The 20,830-nt window shown below is 42.5% G+C and overlaps 1 protein-coding gene across 1 annotated transcript in view; it reads left to right on the top strand.

The window, feature by feature from the left end:
• Window positions 1-19,913, top strand: part of THSD7B (thrombospondin type 1 domain containing 7B) — a gene marked incomplete at its 3' end in the record, with an annotated part of 240,130 nt that extends 220,217 nt beyond the window's left edge. Inside the window, exons 19-27 of the mRNA XM_084209346.1 lie at window positions 36-153; window positions 6,479-6,624; window positions 11,605-11,764; window positions 12,111-12,284; window positions 12,374-12,469; window positions 13,555-13,637; window positions 14,598-14,790; window positions 18,048-18,135; window positions 19,832-19,913. Coding sequence (XP_084065472.1) covers window positions 36-153; window positions 6,479-6,624; window positions 11,605-11,764; window positions 12,111-12,284; window positions 12,374-12,469; window positions 13,555-13,637; window positions 14,598-14,790; window positions 18,048-18,135; window positions 19,832-19,913 — 1,140 coding nt within the window. The remainder of the gene's footprint in view (window positions 1-35; window positions 154-6,478; window positions 6,625-11,604; window positions 11,765-12,110; window positions 12,285-12,373; window positions 12,470-13,554; window positions 13,638-14,597; window positions 14,791-18,047; window positions 18,136-19,831) is intronic.
• Between the last annotated feature and the right edge of the window lie 917 nt (window positions 19,914-20,830).

Raw genomic sequence — 20,830 nt, 5'->3', positions numbered from 1 at the left:
CTGGGGAAGCTGATGCCTGTGTTTCCCTGTCACAGCTGCAGCTGGAGAAGCCCGTGCCCACGAGCAGCCGGTGCGTGGTGGGCTGTGCCGTGGACTGCCAGCTCTCCCCGTGGTCAGCCTGGTCGCAGTGCTCCCACACGTGCGGCGCCGGCGGTGAGTCCCTGCCTGCCCTCCTGCCCCCCATAGCTCAGCAAGGCAGCACAGACAGCACCCACAGGCCCAGGGGGGCTCAGGCAGTCCCTGAGTAGGGGTGCAGAGCTCAGGTGTAGCCTCGAGCACACCTGAATCCTTCAGCGGTGGTTTTGGATGCTCTCAGGGTCTTGAGGTGTTTAGAGTAAAGCAGGCTATTTTCAAAGTACTCTAAAGTGAAAAATGCAACTTGGGGAAAAAGAAGTCAGATGTCTGGAGGATTATTTATTAGTTAATTCAAACTCTCAGAATTCAGTCACAGCAACTGTTAACCCCAGAGATGGGGAGTATGTAAAGCTAGCAAAGAGCTTGGGAGTGTTAAAAAATTCTGAAGAGATTAATAACTAAATACAAATTCTCTGGTGAAGTAATTTTTAGGAACATAATTGTATCTATTGAAGAGAACACACAAAGACTATTTTTCATCATTTAGTGTATGCCTCTATTTCCATCTTGCATCCACAGGTCCCTTAACACTTACATGACCCCAGTGCCTTCAGCAAGACTTTCTATAGCCAGTAGTGCTCACCAGCATACAAAAAGTGAAAGGATTAGGACCTTTTTCAACTTATGTGATTTAAAACACCCTTTGAGTATTGACATGAGGAAATGCATTGAAGGTTTTATTCTCAATAAGCTTGGGATTTTATTTCCCAGGCCTCTGATGTGCATTAGATGTACAGCTAATGGTCTTTAAGATTCAAAAGCCATAATGTATATTTGAATCAAATTCACTTAAGGTCAAAAAGAAAAAAGCTCTTAACTTCCATAAAATGATTCCTTCAGATGGATTCCAGAGATCAAAGTGTGTTACAGAAAAAGCTTAATATTTGGATTAGTGCTGTTCTTTCTTTGCTGAGCTTTTAGCCCGTTTGTGAAGTAGTGCTTTCTTAACAGAAATGAATAATTCATGGACAGTGTTTTAACAACAACACACTGGGAGTACTATTAATTCCAAATTTTTTTTTCTTTAAAATCCATTTTGGAGTGTTAATGCTTGTGTTGCTGAATAAACTTAATTTAATTTTTTGAGTGTTCTATCACTTAAACAGAGTACAGTACAGAAGCAGGTTGTAATATTTTTCTGGCTTTTAGCATGCTCAAGGAGCAGCTCACCCTATATAGTACCTGAAGATTTTTTCATCCTGAGCTCTTATATTGCATAGTTTGCAAAAGGAGGTACTCGAGTGAAGATGTGTCTTGTATTTGGCCTCTGATCCTGAAATGCTTGTGCAAATTCCAAAGACTGGTTAAAAAGCTGCCAATGAGTACAAGGAGTTACTTCATGTCCTAAATCAGAGGAAAGCTGGTAACATTTGTGCCTTGCTGAAAGAGACTTTCCAGTGAATGTCCTGGCTTTGGGTGCCAAACCTCCTTGAAGCTGCTTGAACCACACAGTCAAGCCCAAGCCTGGTTTAGGGGTCATCCCTGATCCTCAAAGATCATAACCCTGCCATACTGCTGGTGAGAGCTGTCTTGTGCAGGCCACTGTACTGCTGCTGTTGTTTAACCTGGATTTAAAAGCTGGAGATACTCTTCTGTGCCTACAGCAGCTAAGCAGCTGGGAAAACTGTCTTACAAACTGTGTCATGAAGAAGGCAAATTTTACTCAGTTCTTCTCTACCACTTGATCAACTTTGCAGGGACCCAGGAGTCTTCTGAACCTCATGCCAAAGCAGGAGCATCATGAAATGGAAGTGCTCTGCATCCAGGTTATTCAGAGCACACATTTTATTTTCCTGCAGCCTCAGTCCTGATCTGACTTTTGGTGTATCAGCTCAGGAGCGTGGAGCTACTCTGGACCAAACATCCCTGGTGGAGTGACCTTGGCACCAGTCCTGTGGCAGTGGCCCTTGTGTGGTTCCAACAGCACAAACAGTGTCACTTCAGCTGCTGCACTGAGTGCCAGTGGGCTGTAAATACTCCTGGATGATAACAGTAACAGAGAAGATTTTACTTGTGCACTCATCTACAGGTGGTGCTTCAGAGGAACACAGCAAGGGCTTCCAGCCAGAAGGGTCAGGGACTGTGACACCTTTGAAGTCACCCTGGGTTTCTCAAGGGCATTCGTGGGAGTAGGATGAAGCCTCAAATTAGATAGGAGAAAACAAAGGATGACAACAAACGAGCTGTGGGAATTGGCTGTGGTAAACACTCCTAACTGCTTCCCTTTGCCAGTAATTGCCCAGTGTTTGGTACAGCTCAAATGCAGGGCTTAGGTGCTCGGTGTGCAGAAATAACTCACAGCAAGTGGAATGCAGCATTACTGGGTCAGCTCACAACAATATTTTGTGTTTCTGGCTTTTTTTTGGAGAGCGTGCAGAAGCGCCATAAAAGACTTCAAAAGAGAAACATAATTTAAATATAATTCAGGTCAAAATTTCCTGTTGCTGGATGTGTGTTTTCACCTTTTTTTTTACTCAAGAGTCGTTGCTAACATTTTTATTCTGTTTTTTCCAGTAACAGTTTGATGTGATATATTTTAATGGGTGGTACCTTTACTCAGGTGTTATTTTATGGAATAATGCATTTAAACATGAAGTGGTGCTGCTGTGCTTGTGGTGCTGGCATCTAACACAGTTGTGGTGCATAGCAGCCAAAGGCTAATATATTGATTTTTATGAATGATGATGAATAAAGCAGATCTCTCTTTCCTGCCTGTGCTGAGCCTGTGGAGATGTGTAACTGATGTTTGCCTCTTGCAGCTGTAGTTCTAGGCAGCATCTGCTTAGGATGCTGGATAGGGCTTTAGCCTGACACTGGGTTATATATAAGGTTCCTTATATCAGTTGCTGTACTGCTATGAAAAGATGTATGGAACTGCTTTAATGGATGATGCTTCCTTGCCCTGAACCAAAGTTACTGGAAAGATGTTTTGTAAGGATAATCCCCAGCAAATTGAGTTTCCTTTGTTAAGGCAAATGAACAGAGGAGGATGCTGAATTTTTCTACAGAAACATTTTCCAATCCCACATGGCTTCTCTCAAGTTCTCCATCAGGACTGCTAAACTGTATAAAACCACCTACAGCTGTGCTTTGCCACTTACAAAGCTGACTTTATCAGATAAATGACAGGATTTACCAGGGCTGAACATGTTCCTGTTCCTTACCCAGTCCTCAGACCCCCAGGGACCGTATCAGGCTGCAGAGATGTGAATCCCAGCACCAGTGACTGTGGGATTGAAGTGAAGGGGCACAAGGATGCACACAACAGAAAAATGTGGTTGTTGTATTCTTCCCTGGATCATCACCAATTTGGGAAAATATTTTTGGTGTTGCCTTCTGAAGAAGAACTCCTTGTGATGCTTTCTCTCCTGCTACTCAAACTTGGCAAGCTCCAGTCTGGCAGTGGGAGATGTTGCTAGGGATGCTGCTGGAGGGCCTGGCAGTGGGAAGGGGATGAAAAGCCCTATTTATCACCTGCCCCACTTGCTTGTGACTGGACCTAATCTGACCTCCAGGGCTTATTTCAGTAACTTGGTCCCTGCTCTGATCTTGTGGTTCCTTGATAGAGCTGTGTTTTATGTGCTCTGCTCAAACTCACTGAACTGCTTACAACATGTTGGTCATTGGGACTGGGATTCACTGCAGCAGGAATTTGAATCTTCTTGGTTTCAGCCATGACACATCACTTTGTGGAGATAAAGTGCAAGTAATGGCAAGAGTTTTTTTGGGGGTAAAAAAAAAATCTTCTTCTGATTTGAAAAAATAATCCTATATTCCTGAGATGCAATTCTTGCTGATGACACAAAACAGAATTTTAAGTGACCAGCATGAACAAGACTGGCCTCTCTTGTTTTTTCCCTTTCAAAACTAATTTGAGGGTATGAAGAAATGTTTATTTTCAATTTCAGCACACTTTTGTATTATATAACATTGCAGAGGAATCAGAGATGTGGCCAATTCATTGGAAGATTAGAGAAAAATTCAAAGGAAAATTAAAGAAATAACTAGGATTGCTTCAACTCTTCTAGAGTTTGTATTGGAAACAAATTAATTTCAGATGCAGTGAGATGCTGTTCTGCATAGGCAGTGAAAGATAAGCTATTTAAAAAGAAAAAATTGAGTATTTCTGCTCCTTGAGTGGTAACTGAGCACCTAGATAATGTTTTTGGAGTAAAAAAAATAGAGCCTTAAGAAACTCACTGCAATCATTGTGCAAAGAAAGGTTTCAATGAAATTTCTTTCTTCAGTTATTCATTCACAGTGTTAAAAGAAAGTGATAGACTGGGTCAAGCCTGACCACTGGAACCGTAGTGAGTTTCAGTAGTTTGGACAATCAACTGTAGGAAACCAAAATGGGAAGAAAAGTTGTTAATTCCTCTTTCTGTTCAATGATCTTCCCATTTACATATTGCTAGAAACATGTTAAACAGAGTGTACAAAAGGAAATTATTTAGTTAATTAAAATAGCTTGATGAATGCTTCAGGCTTTCAAGTCCCTCCTAATGAAATTGGATCTTTTAACCTTAGGAGACCTCCTTTTCCTTAGCTCCATGCAGGGAGCTGGTGCCTGGCAGGGTGCCCCAGAGCCCTGCAGCCACAGGCTTCCCACTGTTTCCCAAAGAGCCTTTTCCACTGCTCACCAACACTCAGCATTCAGCATTTAGACTAATTTGGCAAATTTGATCTCTGCCTGAAGAGGAGGGAACAGCTAATTTCAGCCAGTTGGCCTGGGGAGAGCTGTTGTGGTGTTCATCCAGAAGCAGGCTGGGAGATTCCTCTTCCCTTGCTCTGATTTCACAGTGAACAACAGGACCTTTCCCTTTTCCCTTTTCCTTTTTCCCTTTTCCCTTTCCCTTCCCCCATTTTTTCCTTTTTCCCTTTTCCTTTCCCCTTTTCTTTTTCTGCTTTTCCTATCCTTTCCTCTCCCATCCTTCTCCTCCTTCTCCTTTCCTTTTTCCTTTCCTTCTTCCTTTCCTCTCAGCTGGTAGGATTTTGTTCACCTCCCAAGTATCTGATTCTGTGATGGCTGAATGCACAGTCATGTGGGTAACAGCTTTTATCATCACTTCTGTTACAAACTCCCCAGGTCTGGGGGATTAAAACTGGAAAAGGAAGAAGTCTTAAAATTGGTTTTAATGGGTTTAAAAACAGAATTCAGTGGGTCAGAGCAAGGGAATAAAGGTAAGAAAGCTTGCTAAGTTATCCATCAGTGCCTTTTCCAGGTGTGTCTGCTTTTAATTTTTATTTGCTAAAATGTTTTGCTCTGTGGATAGTCACGATGACAGATATCAGAGATGTGCCTTACACCTGCAGTGTCCTTAATTAAAAATCATGTGCATAAATAGCTCGGAGAAGGATCTGGCTGGGTATTGCAGCCTCCCTGTTTTGCAGGGTGTTTGCTCCCCCTCCAGACTTCCCTCTGCTCACAAAAGCAGCTGAAGGGCGGTGATCCAAAAGGGAGAGCTCCACCACAACACCTTATCTCTTCCTTTGCACTGGGTTAGCAATTACCACTCGCCTCTGCCTTGTTGTATTCGTCTGCCCTTACTGCCCAGACCTTTCAGTTTTTAACTCAAATCCACACATATTGAAAGACAGGGCAGAAATTTTATCCCCAGCACAGCCTTCTGCATCCCACTGCATAAGGGCTTTTTCTTTTCCACTTTTCTTTTTAATTGGAGATGGAATTCTAATTGAAACATTTTGAGTGAAAACATTCCTGGACATAAATGGACAGCAAAGGAGGCAGAAATGGAATTGCTGTAAGTTTAATGAATATATTCAGTTTTATTAGTTCAAAAGTAGTACCATAATTGCTTTTTCCATTCAGTGGCTGAAGAAGTTTTCACCAATAATAAATAGGTTTTTTAATGGAAATGGTAGAAGTGGTTATGAACGGTAATAGCCACTACAGTGTTTGCAGTTTTCAAATTAGGTCCACATAATTGCTCATAAAAAGAAAATTTCATTTGTTAAAAATCTCTGGAAACATATTGAATGTGTAATGGTAGAAATGCTGCTGCCATAGGAATTATTTTCCTGTCATATTTAATAATCAGGATCTAGTCAAGTATTTAAATGTGTTGCATAAACAAATACTAAATTTGGAAAACATACAAAACCATGTTTAAAAAGTGTGCTTGAAATATCAGCGACTGCATTTCTTAGACTTAGCGATCGCATCCCTATTATCCAAACAGTCTTCCCAATTAATTGCTTTTTTAACAGATTTCAGCGCTGGGAAATGAACCAGGAATGCTGATAAATTACAAAATCTGTCTTTCTTTCCTCCTTTCTTTCTCTCTGGCTGCGTCTCTGCTGGGCTCTGTGCTGTCTGTCCTAGGCCAGATGGTGCGTGGGCGCTCCGTGGTGCTGCGGGCGGCGGGCGAGGGCAGACCCTGCCCGGAGCAGCTCACCCAGCACAGGAGCTGCCCAGTGAAGCCCTGCTACAGCTGGCTGCTGGGGCCCTGGTCTCCCTGCACGGTCCAGGTAGGAATTTCTCCAGAGCTTCCCCCTGCCCGGGGTCAACGGCAAAATCCATCATCAGTTTGTGGGATTAATTGCTGGTCGTGGGCTCGAGGTGTCTCTGTGGCTGGGGGAGGTCTGCAGGGAGGAGGGGGAAGTTCAGGAGTGGTGAACCCCTGCCCCTCATCTTCCAACCATCAGCAGCCATTCCTAAGAGGTGATACGGGTTGAAGTAGTGCGAGCTCATGGGATTACTGTAGGGGATTTATGGAGTGAATGTGTTTGACTGGGCAGAGTCATGGTGACCTATAATTTAATTACATAAAATATCTCTAACAAGAAAATAGATACACTAGATATCGAGACAGCTTAGCCTTTTTTTATCTTTTTTTATTTCCTTTTTTTTTGAAGGAGTGTACAGCAGGTCTTCCCCCCCAGGTCTCCAGTACAATAGTGTGAGTTATTGTGTGAAGGGCTGGTTTCTGCTTTCTCCTTACCCTGGCTATCTTTTTAATGATCTAAAAATGTCTGAATTCAGTTCCCATGTGCTGTCCCTATGCCTGCCACCTTTGCTCAGCACTGGGGTCATCATTTTTTCACTGGCAATGACTTCCATCAAGCTTGAATTGACTTTTTCTTCCCCTCCATGCTTTTTCTTCTCTCCTTATCTGTTAGATCACATTTCCAATATTAAAACGTATAAGTTGGTAACCCAGTTTAAGCAGAGGTGAATCTTTCTCAGTGAGGTTTATCAGCCTGCTTAAATCTGGCCTTGGTGAGATGGAGGCAGGAGAAGTGTGGTGGAAACGAGCCCTGTCTGGTCCCAGGGGACAAGACCTGTGCCAGATCTGTGGCTGCTTCTCCACATTATATTGTGTAGGAGATTGAAGCCAATAATGCACATAAAGGCACACATCCCTTGTGATTTCTGCTCTGCCAGTGCCTTGAATACCCACGTGGTTTCTCAGTGTGGTGGATGGATGTGCAGTGAATATGTGAGTAGCACAATAAATACCCAGAATTTTCTCAGGTTTTTACAAATGAAATCTGGATTGTGACAGTCCAAGATCAGAAAAACAGAAGTATATTTATATTTTCTCTAATCAACAACTCATTGCAACTGCTGATGTGAATGTGGTCCTTATATGTGCTGTACTCAGCATGTATAAAATGTATAAAACATATGTATAACATAAACAGAACAAAATTATAGCATCAGCTGATATTTTGTGTAGCTAACATAAGCAGATTCCGTTAAGCATCAGGGCAGAGACTTTCAACCATAAGAGCTAGCACAGCTGATAAAAAAATTAGTAGGGAAGCTGAATTAAGGCCGTGGCTTACTCCAGATAAATAGCACATTGTGCAGATTAAAGTGTGCCCATCCCAAACCCAGCTAAATTTCAGCTCAGAGCGAGTAATCACAGCGTTCCGTAACCCAGATACCATCCCTGCATTCAGTGAGTTAGAGCCTGCTTCTCTCCTTCAATTACCACAGAGCAGTTCCTCTCCCCTTTGCTTTGTTTTGGAGAGAAGCCATTCTATTCATGTTCACTTCTCTTTAATGAGGTGCTTAGGAATTAAATGTAGTTCATAAATACAGGGTGATTTATTCCTGTGCTTTACCCGAAAAGAAGCTTAAGCCTGTGTTCTAAAGAAAGCTTTCAGAATTCCTGTTTTCAAGGAAGCTTTGTGAAATAAGGTAAAGCATCCTATGGTAAAGCCATAATGCATGGTGTGAAAATGTCTTCCTGTAATAATAGAAACAGGACAGTTAATTATAAGGCTAAAATATTTTTTCCTTGTATTATAACTGAGACTGCAATTCCTAGTTGTAGGAGGACTATTTTATGCTAAATTGACTTCATGTGAATAATTAGAGGTGTCTTTGTGGTTAGGAAAAGAGCCTGCTAAGTGTTCTGTGTTGCTGATTGTCACAGTATGGAAATCAGTGTGTAACTGCACACATCCCAGGCACACCTGTGGCAGCATGGGGCATTTCCCCTGCATTCAGAGGGGTGCAGAACTTAGGAACTGGTCAGTGCATCCAATTTTAAAGGGTTACAGGACATTAATAATTTTCCTCCTAGAGTTGAAGTGGTTTACTCTGATTAGCTAAAAAAAAAGGAAAAAAAATTAGCAGTGTCTGACACTGTTCATTATTTTTTCCATTAAGGGAATATAAGTGGAATAGCCAGGCATTATCAAACACGAGCTGGCTGACATTCCTAAAAAGACTGAGAACCTTTCCTTTCTAATGGTTTTAAAAGTACTCCCTTAAATATGATCATGCAACACTCCCTCATTAGAGAGACTTTTACCTGATTAAATGCTCATCAACCTGTGAAAGCATTGCCCAATCAACTCTTTACCTAAAATAATTGTGAACACACGGACCCCAGTAAAAGCCAAAAAGGGAAAACTTTTCTTCAAGGCACATCTGGGTGAAGCATCTCATTAGGGCTGTTACCTCCTGTCTTATTAGGGTGTTCTGTGTGGGAAGCATCAGATGTGATGGGAGAGAAGGCTCGTGGAGATGCTGCCTTACCTTAGTGTGTTACTGAACTCCAGAGATTCCTGACTGTCCAACACAGGAGGTGTAAACCTTCTCCTTATTTTCCCATCAGGGTGAGAGGTGGAGGCTCCATGCAGGTGCTGGTGGAAGGGCACATTCATCCTGTTTTTAGGAAACCCAGCCTGGCTTCTGCATCCTCAGTAGGGTCAGCATAGGAGTTTTTGCAGTCAAATGGCAGGAATCCCTTGTGGAAGTAAAATTCCCACATATTTCCAGCAAGGAGGTCATGACACAAGAGGCAAATCATGGTCCTAGGCAAACCTCAGAGGATCACACCTTCCAAAGAAGAGCATTTACAACAGAGAATTGATCCCCTGAGCTTTGAATATGTGATGGTTTCCTTGGCAGTTCTCCTCTGATAAGCAGCTATTCCCTGCATCCTCAGTGTGCCATTGCTGGCACAAACTTCCTCTGGTTCCACACCCATTGATTAGATCTTCAAATGTATAATTTTGGGGACATGAATAATTTTGAAGATGATGAGGAAGTTAATGCAGTGCTCCTGAATTGCTTAAGACCTTTTCATATATACCAAAAAGCATCTCCTACTGTAAGTGACAGGGTGACATTTTAAGTGTGTTCAGTTGATTGTAAAAAACCCATTGGTGGTCTTGAAAGAAAAAAAAGCAAGTGGGAGCCACTGTTAAAAAGCAAATATTTCTCTTTGGGATTGTTTTGAGAATTCGTAGGTTTGGGATTTGGTTTTTTTTGTACTCTAGACATTAGAAAATATGAATGAAGCTCCAATATAGCGTGATAGAAAAATGGAGAGTGTTGCCTGTGGCCTTTTCTAGTGGAAGCTGTTGTACTGAAAAAATTTCTTGTTTTGACCTATTTATTTCTCAGTATTCTTATTATTTATATATTGATATGTATATAAATAATTATATAGAAGAAGTATATTTTTGTCTGTAGAAGTATATTTTTGAAAATTCTTCTTGTCTTCTCCAGTCATTGAGTCATTCTTTGAGTCACTTCAAACTGGAGATACTGCAGTTTGATTAGTGCCCATTTCCCCCAAGAATATTCTCCCTTCATCTTCTGTTCCCACCAGCCATTTCTAAGCACTCTAACCCAGTGGACAGCTGCATGAATTTTTCACACACCATTAATCTCAGACCACAACAGAAGTTTCTGCAGTGAAACAGTAATTTAGAACAGTAAGTTACACACCAACTAAAGTGAAACACTCTGTTAAAAACCTGGAATCTGGCTGCATGCAGTAAATCTACACTAATACTTATTTAAGATGCTTTAGATTAGCACTGCTCTAAATCCAGGTAGTTATGCTCTTTTTATTGTGGATCTGCAGCAGGAAGGAGGGAGAGAATGCAAAAGCTGCCAGGTGTGTGCAGGAGAGGCGTTCTTGAGATTCCTGCTAGCAAACCTGCTGCTGGATGAATGCACTCAGTAGGAGCCATTCTGTTCTGCAGATCAAGTCCATTATTTTAAAAGAATCCACTGCCAAGAAATCCAAAGGAGCATTTCCCTTGGTTATATAAAGGCAATGTTTCTTCCTTCTTCTTGAGTTTTGTTTACTGAATTTTTCTCAAGAGCTGTTTCCGCGAGGCTTCAGGCGCGCGTTCATAAGGCATCATGCAGACATGAGGCACCTCAACAGCATCACAGCTCTTCATCTGATGGGAATGAAACAATTCCACTCTCTAGAAATAGCCTCAGTGCTTCATCTCTCAGAGCATCCTCAGCCCTTGATCATAACTTTAGCCCAGGAATATTGATTTTCCACTAAAGGCTGTCATCTTCAGTAGTTTGGTGTATGCCAGGGTATTTCAGGACTGGGATGATGAGCCTGGAGTGGCCCAGATGGAGCCTCCTTTTTCTAGTTCAAATGGGGTTTAGTGCAAACAGGTGATGGGTTGGTGTTTTGGTAGAGTGTGTGACATGAATTGGTGGTCTCTGCTCCAGATCTGGTCACTCTGTTTAGAACATGACACAGACAGCCCACAGTGGAGTAAGGATTTTTGCTGTTGCAGGGTTTAAATCATGTGAGTGCTCTTCTTGGGCTGTGTCATCAAAGGAGGGTAGAAAAAATGTCTGAGCAAGCCCTGGTCTTGGCTTCTTAAGAGAAGCCCAAAATGTCTGTGCTCATCTATTTTGGCACTAATTAAGAATCAGTAAATTCATTAATTTGAGTAAAAGGCATGAAGGGCAGACCTCAAAGATGGTTTTAATCCTTTATGAATGTATCCTCTCCCACACCTTTGAAAATGACATGCTTTCATGTGTGGCCCTGCTCCTGCCTCCTTCTGTGGAGAGGTGTACAGAGGATATCTCCATCTGTCTTCTCATTATTTGGGATACTGTTGCAGACCCAATTTGAAGACTTTTCATCTAGAATCAACTGTGTTTCTTCTGTCATTTGCTAATGTCACTGATGTGTGCCTCTGTTCCCTTTTGCCATCCCCTAGGGTGGACAGTGTGGAGACGGATTGCAAGTCCGCAACCTCACGTGTGTAGTGCATGATGCATCAGTTTCTGCCACATCCAAACCAGTAGAAAATGCATTATGTGGTGAGCTACCATCAAAAGAAAGTGTGCTGCAGTTACCCTGCTCTGTGCCTTGCCCAGGTAAAGGCTTTGGAAGGTCACAGTGAATTTTCTGCCTGTGGTAGCTGTCTGAGGTGGACATGCTCCCGTAGTTCTGAGTACTGTCAGGCCTTGTAGCACAAATCTGTGCTTCAGCAGATCAGATAAATGCTCAGTCTGCTGTTTCTAGACCATCGAAGAAAGTCTTCCTTTGTTTTTTTGAGAAAATGAGATACCCCATGAAGCAGAAAATCCAAATATTGTTTACTACAGAGAGACATCCTAAGGATATTAAAGCCGCTGTATGCTTAGGTTAGCCTTATCCTTAGCCTCACCCTTCAAGGCTAATTCTTTTTGAAAACCTGTGATTTCTTGTTTCAATGTGCAGGCGACTGCCACCTGACAGAGTGGTCAGAGTGGAGCTCCTGTGAGCTCACCTGCATCAGCGGCAGGAGCTTTGAGCCCGCCGGGCGCCAGTCTCGATCCAGAGCCTTCATCGTGCAGGCTGCAGAGAACCGGGAGAGCTGCTCGGGACAGGAGGTGGAGACACGGCCCTGCTCAGGTAGCTGGGCCACAGCTCTGCTCCCTGCCCATCAGGGGTTTGTCCTGGGCTGGCTGCAGGGTGAGGAGTAACTGGTGTTGGTGTTGCAGGAGGGAAGTGTTACGAGTACCTGTGGCAGAGCAGCCCTTGGCGGGACAACGTGCGCGCGGTGTGGTGTCAGCGCTCGGATGGAATGAATGTCACAGGTATGTCCTCACATGGCCTCGCACACTTGTGAGTGAAATGTCTCCACAGAGGCTTTTCTGCTTCTGCATCTGTTGCTCAGAGGGAGTTGGGCATCCTTCTTCGCTCTTCCAGAATTTCCAGTTTGGATTTTTGTGTGTAGGAAAGACGGGTGGGAGCTCACCAGCCTTGCTGTCAGCTGAGCATCACACATGTATTGCACAGCAGTATTTGGGCTAATTGCCCCTGCTGTCTGGCTGGTCATGGGAAGAAATGAGTGCACACATACTAAAGGGCTGCCTGGGCTGGCTTGCACAGCCCTCAGTTCAACCTTCCTGTGGCTGTGAAGAGCAGAAGAGAGCATCACACGCGTGGTAGAGACCCCATCTTCTGTACCTCCTCTTCTTTTCAAAACACAGGAGTCTCAAATCACTCAGACTGTGAGATTCCTGCTGTTGCCGTGACCTACAAATTCTGCCTGTGAAGGATGAAAAGGGGAATTCATGGTCAGAACTTTGAAGCTCTGTGAGATTGACAAAGGCAGTAGGGCTGCATATCCATGGGATCTCTTTCAATATGCACAGGGTAAATGAGGAGAGAGTGGAAAGGAAAACGCAGATGTTCATGTCTAGTTCTATTTATAATGACTAGTTAGGATAATAACAAAAGTCTTATGTGCAAAGGTTGCCAAGTATTTAAGAACTCATTAACATGTTTTTATTCCTATAGAAGCACAGGCTTTCCCAAGTGAGGATGGGCAAGGGCGTTATGTGGATTATGTCTTTTTATGTAGATAAGCCATTAATGAGGACACAGAAGATCTGCATCTAATTCTGGATTCTGTCCCCAACTTCTTATGTGGCCAATGGCAAATTGCTTAAATCTGTATATCTGTGTTCTCCATTAACAAGATGGGTATGATAATAATTCCCTGCCTTGTTAAGGCAAATTAATTAATGCGATGCCTACAGATATTATGTTAATGTGCTTAATAGACTAGTATTTAACTATATTAAATAAGCAGGCAAGCACTTCTTACACTGTGGTGATCTAAGACAAAAACATTTTGAAACATGCCCTTGAAGGCACTCAGTGTTTTCTTTTGCAGGAGGGTGTCCTCTTCGGACAAAACCTGCCGAAGTCCGGCACTGCAGCCCGCCGTGCAGAAAACCCTTCTCCTACTGCACACAGGTAACTGCTCACTGCAGAACAGGGCTGGGAAATTAACTCTGCAAGATTTAATCAGATTGCATCTTAGATTGCATCCCGGGATTTAGGAAATAGTTTAGTTTGTCCGTGGTACCACCTCGAGGATGTTGTGGGAATTTCATCCTGAAAGAAAACCATGAACCTGCACAAGCAATGTGGTGTTGCATGTTTGGGTTTGTTCTGTGGAGGGGTTTTGGTTTTAATTTTAAAATTAAACCTCTTGGCTTAATTTTAATTGAGTGCTGTTGTGCTGTTCTTTAGAAAAGGGACTGTTTAAAACTTTTGTAAAAGAGGAGATAAAGGAGCATCAATCACCTGTTTGGATCAAGCGTATCAGACCCTCAGAAAGGCATTATAGATACAAGACAATTAGCAAAGGAAATCAGTATTAAAAAGCCATTTTAAAATATAGTATCTATTTAGTATCAGAGTATCTATTTAGCAAACCACAGACTTCTAAAAAACCTCTTGAAGAAACTGCTTAGTCTGATCCAGGGTAATGGATATTTGGGCATAAGAAAGCTTCATTTCAGATAGCTTTGTGAAATACTGGAGTGGAAACATGTGAGGAGGGTTTGGGTCTGCAGGAGGATTGGTTTTGGTTTGTCTGTTCTATGCCCAGCAGGGTCAGTGGGAAAAATGTTACTTGCAAGAGGAGTTTGCCACAGATTCCTGTTGTTAAGCCTGTTAGGATGAAAATGTTTATATGTTGGACTTCTCTGTAATCACTGACTCTTTTTCAACCAATTCCCCAAATATATTTGTGCTCTTTTGAACTGAAATGGGCTTGCAGGTCCCAGTTGCTGGCTGGTTGGGTTTGGTGGTGGTGAACTTGTGTGTGCAGGTTATACCTTGCAGTTTGTTCAAGCTTTCTCTCCAGTGTGCACTGTTCTGTGAGAGGGCACTGCTTGGTTTAAAGCTGAATTCCCTTTTATCTCCCAGAGAGGAGTCTGCGGCTGTGAGCGGGGATACACAGAAGTAATGAGATCAAATGGGCTCCTGGATTACTGCGTGAAGGTACCAGGTTTGGAAGATAAGAAAGCTGATGTTAAGACCATTGCCGGAAAAAATAAACCTGTCAACTCCAAAATGCATGACATTTTCAAAGGATGGTCTATTCAACCTTTTAATCCAGGTGAAAAACTTAAATATGAATGGAATAGATTGTCTTTAGAAGGTTTCTGTAGAAGAAAGGTACAAGCTTTGTAGATGATAGCATCAGGGATTGTGTCTGGGAGCTGCAGAGCGACCTCCCCGTTTCCAGCTCGTGCTGTCTTTCATGCCTTTGTGCCTGTACAGAGGAATCACAATCTCTTATGTTGGGAGATAGCAAAGACAGAATGAAGCAATAATATTTTGCAAAAGTATGCTCATATGTGATTTGGGGGGATGTTTAGAACTATTATCTGATGATGTTTCTGGAAGTAACATGTATGGCCTAGGAACGATATTGATCACTAGTGCTTCAGAAGTTTCAGAGCAGAAAGGGCTTAAGGTTTCATTAAAGAAAACATTGTTTGTTTCTTGCCATATTTCAATAACATATGAAAAGAACGGGGTAGAAATGTGCAGTTTAGTCTTGAGGGTCAAAGTTGCAACATTAGAAGTGTCCCACAAAGGCACACAAGCTGCTGTGCCCAAGCAGCTCATCCCAGGTGGATCTTTGACATCCATAGCACAAAATCCTTCCCAGCTGGAAACACAGACTGCATGTGCCCAGACTGGTCCATTGCTCTAATATCTTCCTCCCATTTTGACTCTTGTTTTGAAGATTAATTCATTCAAAACAGACTTCTGAAATACAAATAGGACTTTAAAAATGGGAAGCAAATGTGTCAGGTACCTCAGGTTTTAGCAAAATGCATCTGTTCTCCTCGTGTTATAAAATACTGGCAGTGCAGTTCCTCCCCCTCTTCAGGCACCTGACATTGCATTTGTTTGCAATTAGTTGCTAATGAACACGAGACTTTAGAAAACATGTAGAGAAAGGTTCTGTTAGGGGGTTCAGGGAGCCATAATTCTGCCTGATATATGTGATCACACTTTGAATGTTACATTTACATATTTGATTTGCAGACAGTGGTTAACCTTTGCGTTGACAGTCTCTGGGCTCACAGAGCTCAGTCCAAAGCCTTTTAAAGTTGGCTGCTTTTCGATCAAGCCCTTCATCCCCTTCACCCACACAGTTCACCTGCAGTTTGAGTCACAGGTGTGGGGGTAATTGCCTTTTTGTCAGCACCCCTGGCTCTCTGTAGGCTGTCTTGCTTGGTATCATCTCTTTGCCTGGTACTTTTATGGGATTAGAAAAAGGGAGGGAGATGTAGGTAGATGCTGCAGCCCTTTTTAAATCAGCATTTGAGTCTGCAGCACTAAAAGCTTCTGGAAGGCTTTACCTCAGTGCAGCTCCTGTGAGCCAACTCTCACCCAAGGTCTGCAACAGAAACAGTGACTGAGGCACTTTTACAGAACAGGGTGTTGCCTAATTTACAGCAGAAATGTTATAGAAACAATATATGGGAAGGGAATAAGGGTGCCCCATGTGTGCTAAGTGTGTCACCAGCCCTGTGGCATCCTGCAGTTAACTCTTCAGTCTGTATGTGCTCCTCAGACCCCAGCTCAAGCTGGTGCTCTTCAAAACCCTCCCCTTTGACAAAACATGTAATTGCTCCTCTCAAAGAGGCTCTCAGGCTCACTAGCCTGGGGATTTGCAGGGGTTACTGCTGGCTGAGCCAGGAAACCACTGTTACCTCCTCATTCTGCTCTTGATAGCAGGTCTGTGGTGAGAGCTGCCTGTGTGGATGGCATTTAACACCCTGCAGCACCACAGTCCTTGATATTGTGTTGGTCAATCAAAGTACCTGTGCCTTCTCCAGCTTATCTGTGGTTTCCTTTTCCATTTACAGTTTGGAACACTAATTTTATTTGATTCAATAAATAGGCTGATGTTTTTGTTCTTCTATAAACACTCTACAGGAGTGCACAGAACTGATTTCAAATCAGGCTGTGTTTTTCCTCTCTTATCTGCACTCTGAGAGGCCAGAGTTCAGGTACAGAAACTTTTCTTTGACTTGAGAGGCAATTTAAATAGCATTGTTTAAATTGTCAGATGACATGGTCCAGTGCCTTTCTGCTGGGGATGGAGAGCAGAGCTGCCTTCACAGCAGACATGCTGTGATGCCTTTATGGGGCTGTGACAGTCCCTTTGCAGGATTGCTAAGTATTTCTTGGCCATCCCCAGCTGAGAGGGCATCAAATTTCATACCTAGACTTCAGCAAAATAACTCAAACAAACCAGGCCAGTCCTGATGAACAGAGCTCTTCTCACATGGGAGAAGTGTTTTGAGGAACAGAAAAGCCTTTCCCCAAAGTCTGGAAGAAAAATGAGAAAGAATGGGATCTGATTAAATGTGTTTCCCTTTGAAAAAATTTGTCATTCAAACATAAAATGAAAACCAGGCTCAGTGATTGTCCCTCTCACTTGACTGGATTTGAAATGGCCTCTGTCAAAGCGTGTCTGTGGGCACAGCACAGGTTCCTGTTCCTGCCTGCAGTGTGGATTTGCAGCTCTGTTGATGTGAATCAGCTCAGGCTGCTGCTGTGTGCAGAAGCACCAAACCTGCTCCCTGCAAGGAAAGCTGTGCAGCCAGAAACAGAGCCAGGAACAGAAATATTGATCTTTCCAAAACTACTGTTATTATTAATGCAAAGCTTGTAATTAAGGACCTGTCCAAGTGAAGTGTTCTGAGACAAGGGAATGTTTGAACAGACTGAACCCCCATGTCCGTGGGGGGGTTCCTGCAGGGCTCCTGGGTCACTGCAGCCCAATCCACAGCCTTACCTTGTCTTAAAGCCAGTTTTGTCTGCTTCTCTGTGCCCCAACCAGAAAGCTCTTTCCCAGCTTTATCCCTCTTACTGTTACAAAGGCTATTCTTGTTTTTATTCTAAGCTGAATTTATTCCCATTTGTTGCCCAAGTGTTTCCCAGTTCTAAGCAGCTTTTCCACTTGTGCTTGCTGGTGTTTACCCCAACTGACCCCCAAGTATTTATAGAGAACAATCCCATACCTTCTCAGCCCTCAGCTAAACACATCAGGTGTTGCCTGTGTCTGTCTGGGTCAGCTCAGCATTGAACTGCCTCTGCCAGAGCAGCCACTGGGCTCTGGAGGAAATGTATCCCAATTATTCTGTGCCTCTGCCCCTTTCCATTAAAGTTTTGTCTTTAAAATTAGGGTTTTTTTATATGGGGTTTATTAATTATAGCCAGTCCCTGCTGTGTTCCCCATCAGTGATGCTACTAATTTCTCTTTACCTGATCTCTTAAAACTTTGTGTATTTTAGAATAAAGGTTTTTATTCTCTCCTCTTCCTCTGTCCTTTGCCTTGTCTCCCAACAGATGGTAAACTGAAGATATGGGTATATGGAGTATCAGCTGGAGGGTTCTTCATCATCGTTTTCCTGATTTTTACATCCTACCTGATGTGGTGAGTATGGCAGGTATTCTGTCCTTAAATAACAGCCAGTTTGCTTTTATTTAAACAATCCAAAATACACCACAACACTGCATTGCAGGCATTTAATGCTCCAGCCTTCAGGAAAGGATGGAGGCTGAACTACCTAAGTGCCTTAATTTTACCCCTACCTCAGAGTAATTAAAACTCTCCAAACTGTAAATGTTAACAGCTGTTATTGTGAAGAAGTTTGGTGGCCATGCAGGGAAAGAATTATTTTTGGTTATCAATAGGCCCTTATATTTATTCAGACTTCTGCTGGGATTAGAAAGGGGTTTTATTGTATTCTTCAAAAAAAGATGAAGTAAAACTGAAGAAAGGCAAGGAGAGTGATTGGAAGAAGGAGCTGGCTTCTTCTCAAGGAAGGACTAAATAGAATAGGGACATTCAGTTGAAAAATGATGTTTGATGTGGGAATACAATAGAGATCTATGAAATCATGAATGGGGGAGAAAAGGGTGCTATGGAATTTTTATCTCCCACAATAAAAGAAGTAGGAGGCATCTGATGAAATGGTTGTTTAAAATAAACAAAAGATATTATTTTTCCCACAGTGCATTATTACCTTGTGAGCTTGCTGCTGCCAGGGCTGTGCATGCCAGGAAGATAAATGGATTCAGAGATGGCTTAGGAGTTCATGGGAGATTGGGTCTCTTGGTGTTAATTGTGGTTTCTTGGCTGTTCGCTACAGCTCAGAAAATCCCTAAATAGGTTTTTGCAGTGAATACATCCAGTGAAAACATGTCCTGTGTCTAAAGCTGCTCTTACCAGCCATTGTTAAGGACAGGGTACCAGGTCTGCACCTTTGGGCTCTGGGGTTTTCCTGGGGGTGAGGGGTCTGTGCCCTCCTGCAGTGCAGCTGCAGCAGAGCTGAGCCCGGCCTGACAGAGCTCTCCCTGCTTGGAGTACTTGGGAAGGCACTGCCATTGGTGCCTCTGGGAGGACAGAAAGGGAGGAGGGGGAAGCATCCAGGTGTCCTTCAGTTCCCAGGGATTTGGCCTGAACTTGGAAACATTCACAGTGCAAGCTGGCCCAAGCCCTGTCCAGTCAGGGCAGGCAACCACAGAGTTACAGCTGCGGCCTGACAGCATCACTGCCCACTTCCATCCAACAGTTTATTCCCTTTCTCTCTCTCTCTTGGGTTAAAAGCTCAAATAATAGCAGCTTAGGAGCTGCAGCTCCCTTATTTTCCAAGCCATGTAGCTCCATTTCTCTGTGGCTTCACAGCAGAGGATACAGAGGATTTTTTAAATAACATTACACACTTCTCCATCACTTGGAGGCTGCTGAGGAAATGCATTTCTCAATAATAATTATTGTTGCTTCAATACCATGCCAAAGAAAAATGAGAATATCCCACTCCCAGACAGCTCGTGTTCCAATTTTTCTGCGAGGTGTTTCTTGTTTTGTCAGCTGTGAGAAGGGATGGGAGACGAATGTGCTTTATTTCCTCTGCAGATGTGGAGCACAGCTGGCTGCCCCTTTCTGGCAGGCTGTGTGTCCACACCACACACAGGAAAGCACCAGAGGGGCCATGTGGTGCCACCCAGTAGCAGCATTCAGTAGCCACTATGGAAAGTTGATTTTTTAAATTGAAGTTTGGGGGTTGATGATGTTTCTGAGCTTGTTACAGTTTGTAATTTTGTCTTCTGAAATGCTTTTCTTGCAGCAAAAAAACGAAGCAGCATCAAAGCCCTCCCCCACAGCAGAAGCCTCTAACCCTGGCCTATGATGGAGACATTGATATGTAACATAAACCAGAAATCCAAATGTAGACATCGACTGCCTTAACTGCTTTCTTTTTTGGAACTCTCTGACTTCTCAGTTTTTTGAGGAATCTCCTGATGTATAATATCCTGGGCAGAACAGAAGTATTGCAAGCTGAAAATTTTGCCACCTCTTTATTTAAAAAAAAAAAAAAATGGAGTAAAAAACCTGGATCTTGTAAAACTTTTCTGAAGAGAACAGAAACTACATCCCTTCCTGTTGAACAATGGGAATAACAAAAAAAGAAAGAGAGAATCTACAGACATCAAAAGGAATTAGTTGAAAAAAAAGGCATGACAATCCCAAGGAAATTGTGACATTTACTGTAAATGACAAGTTTGACACAGCATCATTATGCACTATATTAGTGCAGGGTTCTTTATTCTTCACATACTTCAACAATGAGTTTTCTAGTGTTTACATTTCGTTCAAAGACTTTAAAACCAGATCATGTATTTTGAGAAATGCAAGGAAGAATGAGTTGAAGTGTCTGAAGTTATCAGGTTTTTTAAAGTTACTTCCTTCTTATCCTGTTTTCTAGTCTGGAATATGATTTTGCTTCATTTCCACCTACAGGACAGAATAAGGATCGTTATGAAAAAGCATAGGTGGTTTCTTAACCAAGAATATTTTCTAAAGAGCTGAGTAGATAAGTGTTTTGATGAATGGCTAGAGGATTTGATTGTTTAAAAAGGATTTTAAATTAAATTAAACCATGTAGATACATTATGGCCAGTTTAAATTGTTATTCAGTTTAATTAAAACAAACTCTGCTTTTGTATTTAAATTTTCTTATCTGAAATATTTATAAATTCCTTTTTTTGAATTTAATTACCTGACCTCATTTAATATACATCAAACACAAATGCAGTTTGTAGAAGGTTTTGCTTTTTTAAATGTT

The sequence above is a fragment of the Fringilla coelebs genome (assembly GCF_963513975.1).
Source record: "Fringilla coelebs genome assembly, chromosome: 7".
NCBI lineage: Eukaryota > Metazoa > Chordata > Aves > Passeriformes > Fringillidae > Fringilla > Fringilla coelebs.
This window is presented reverse-complemented; position numbering and strand designations above follow the sequence as displayed.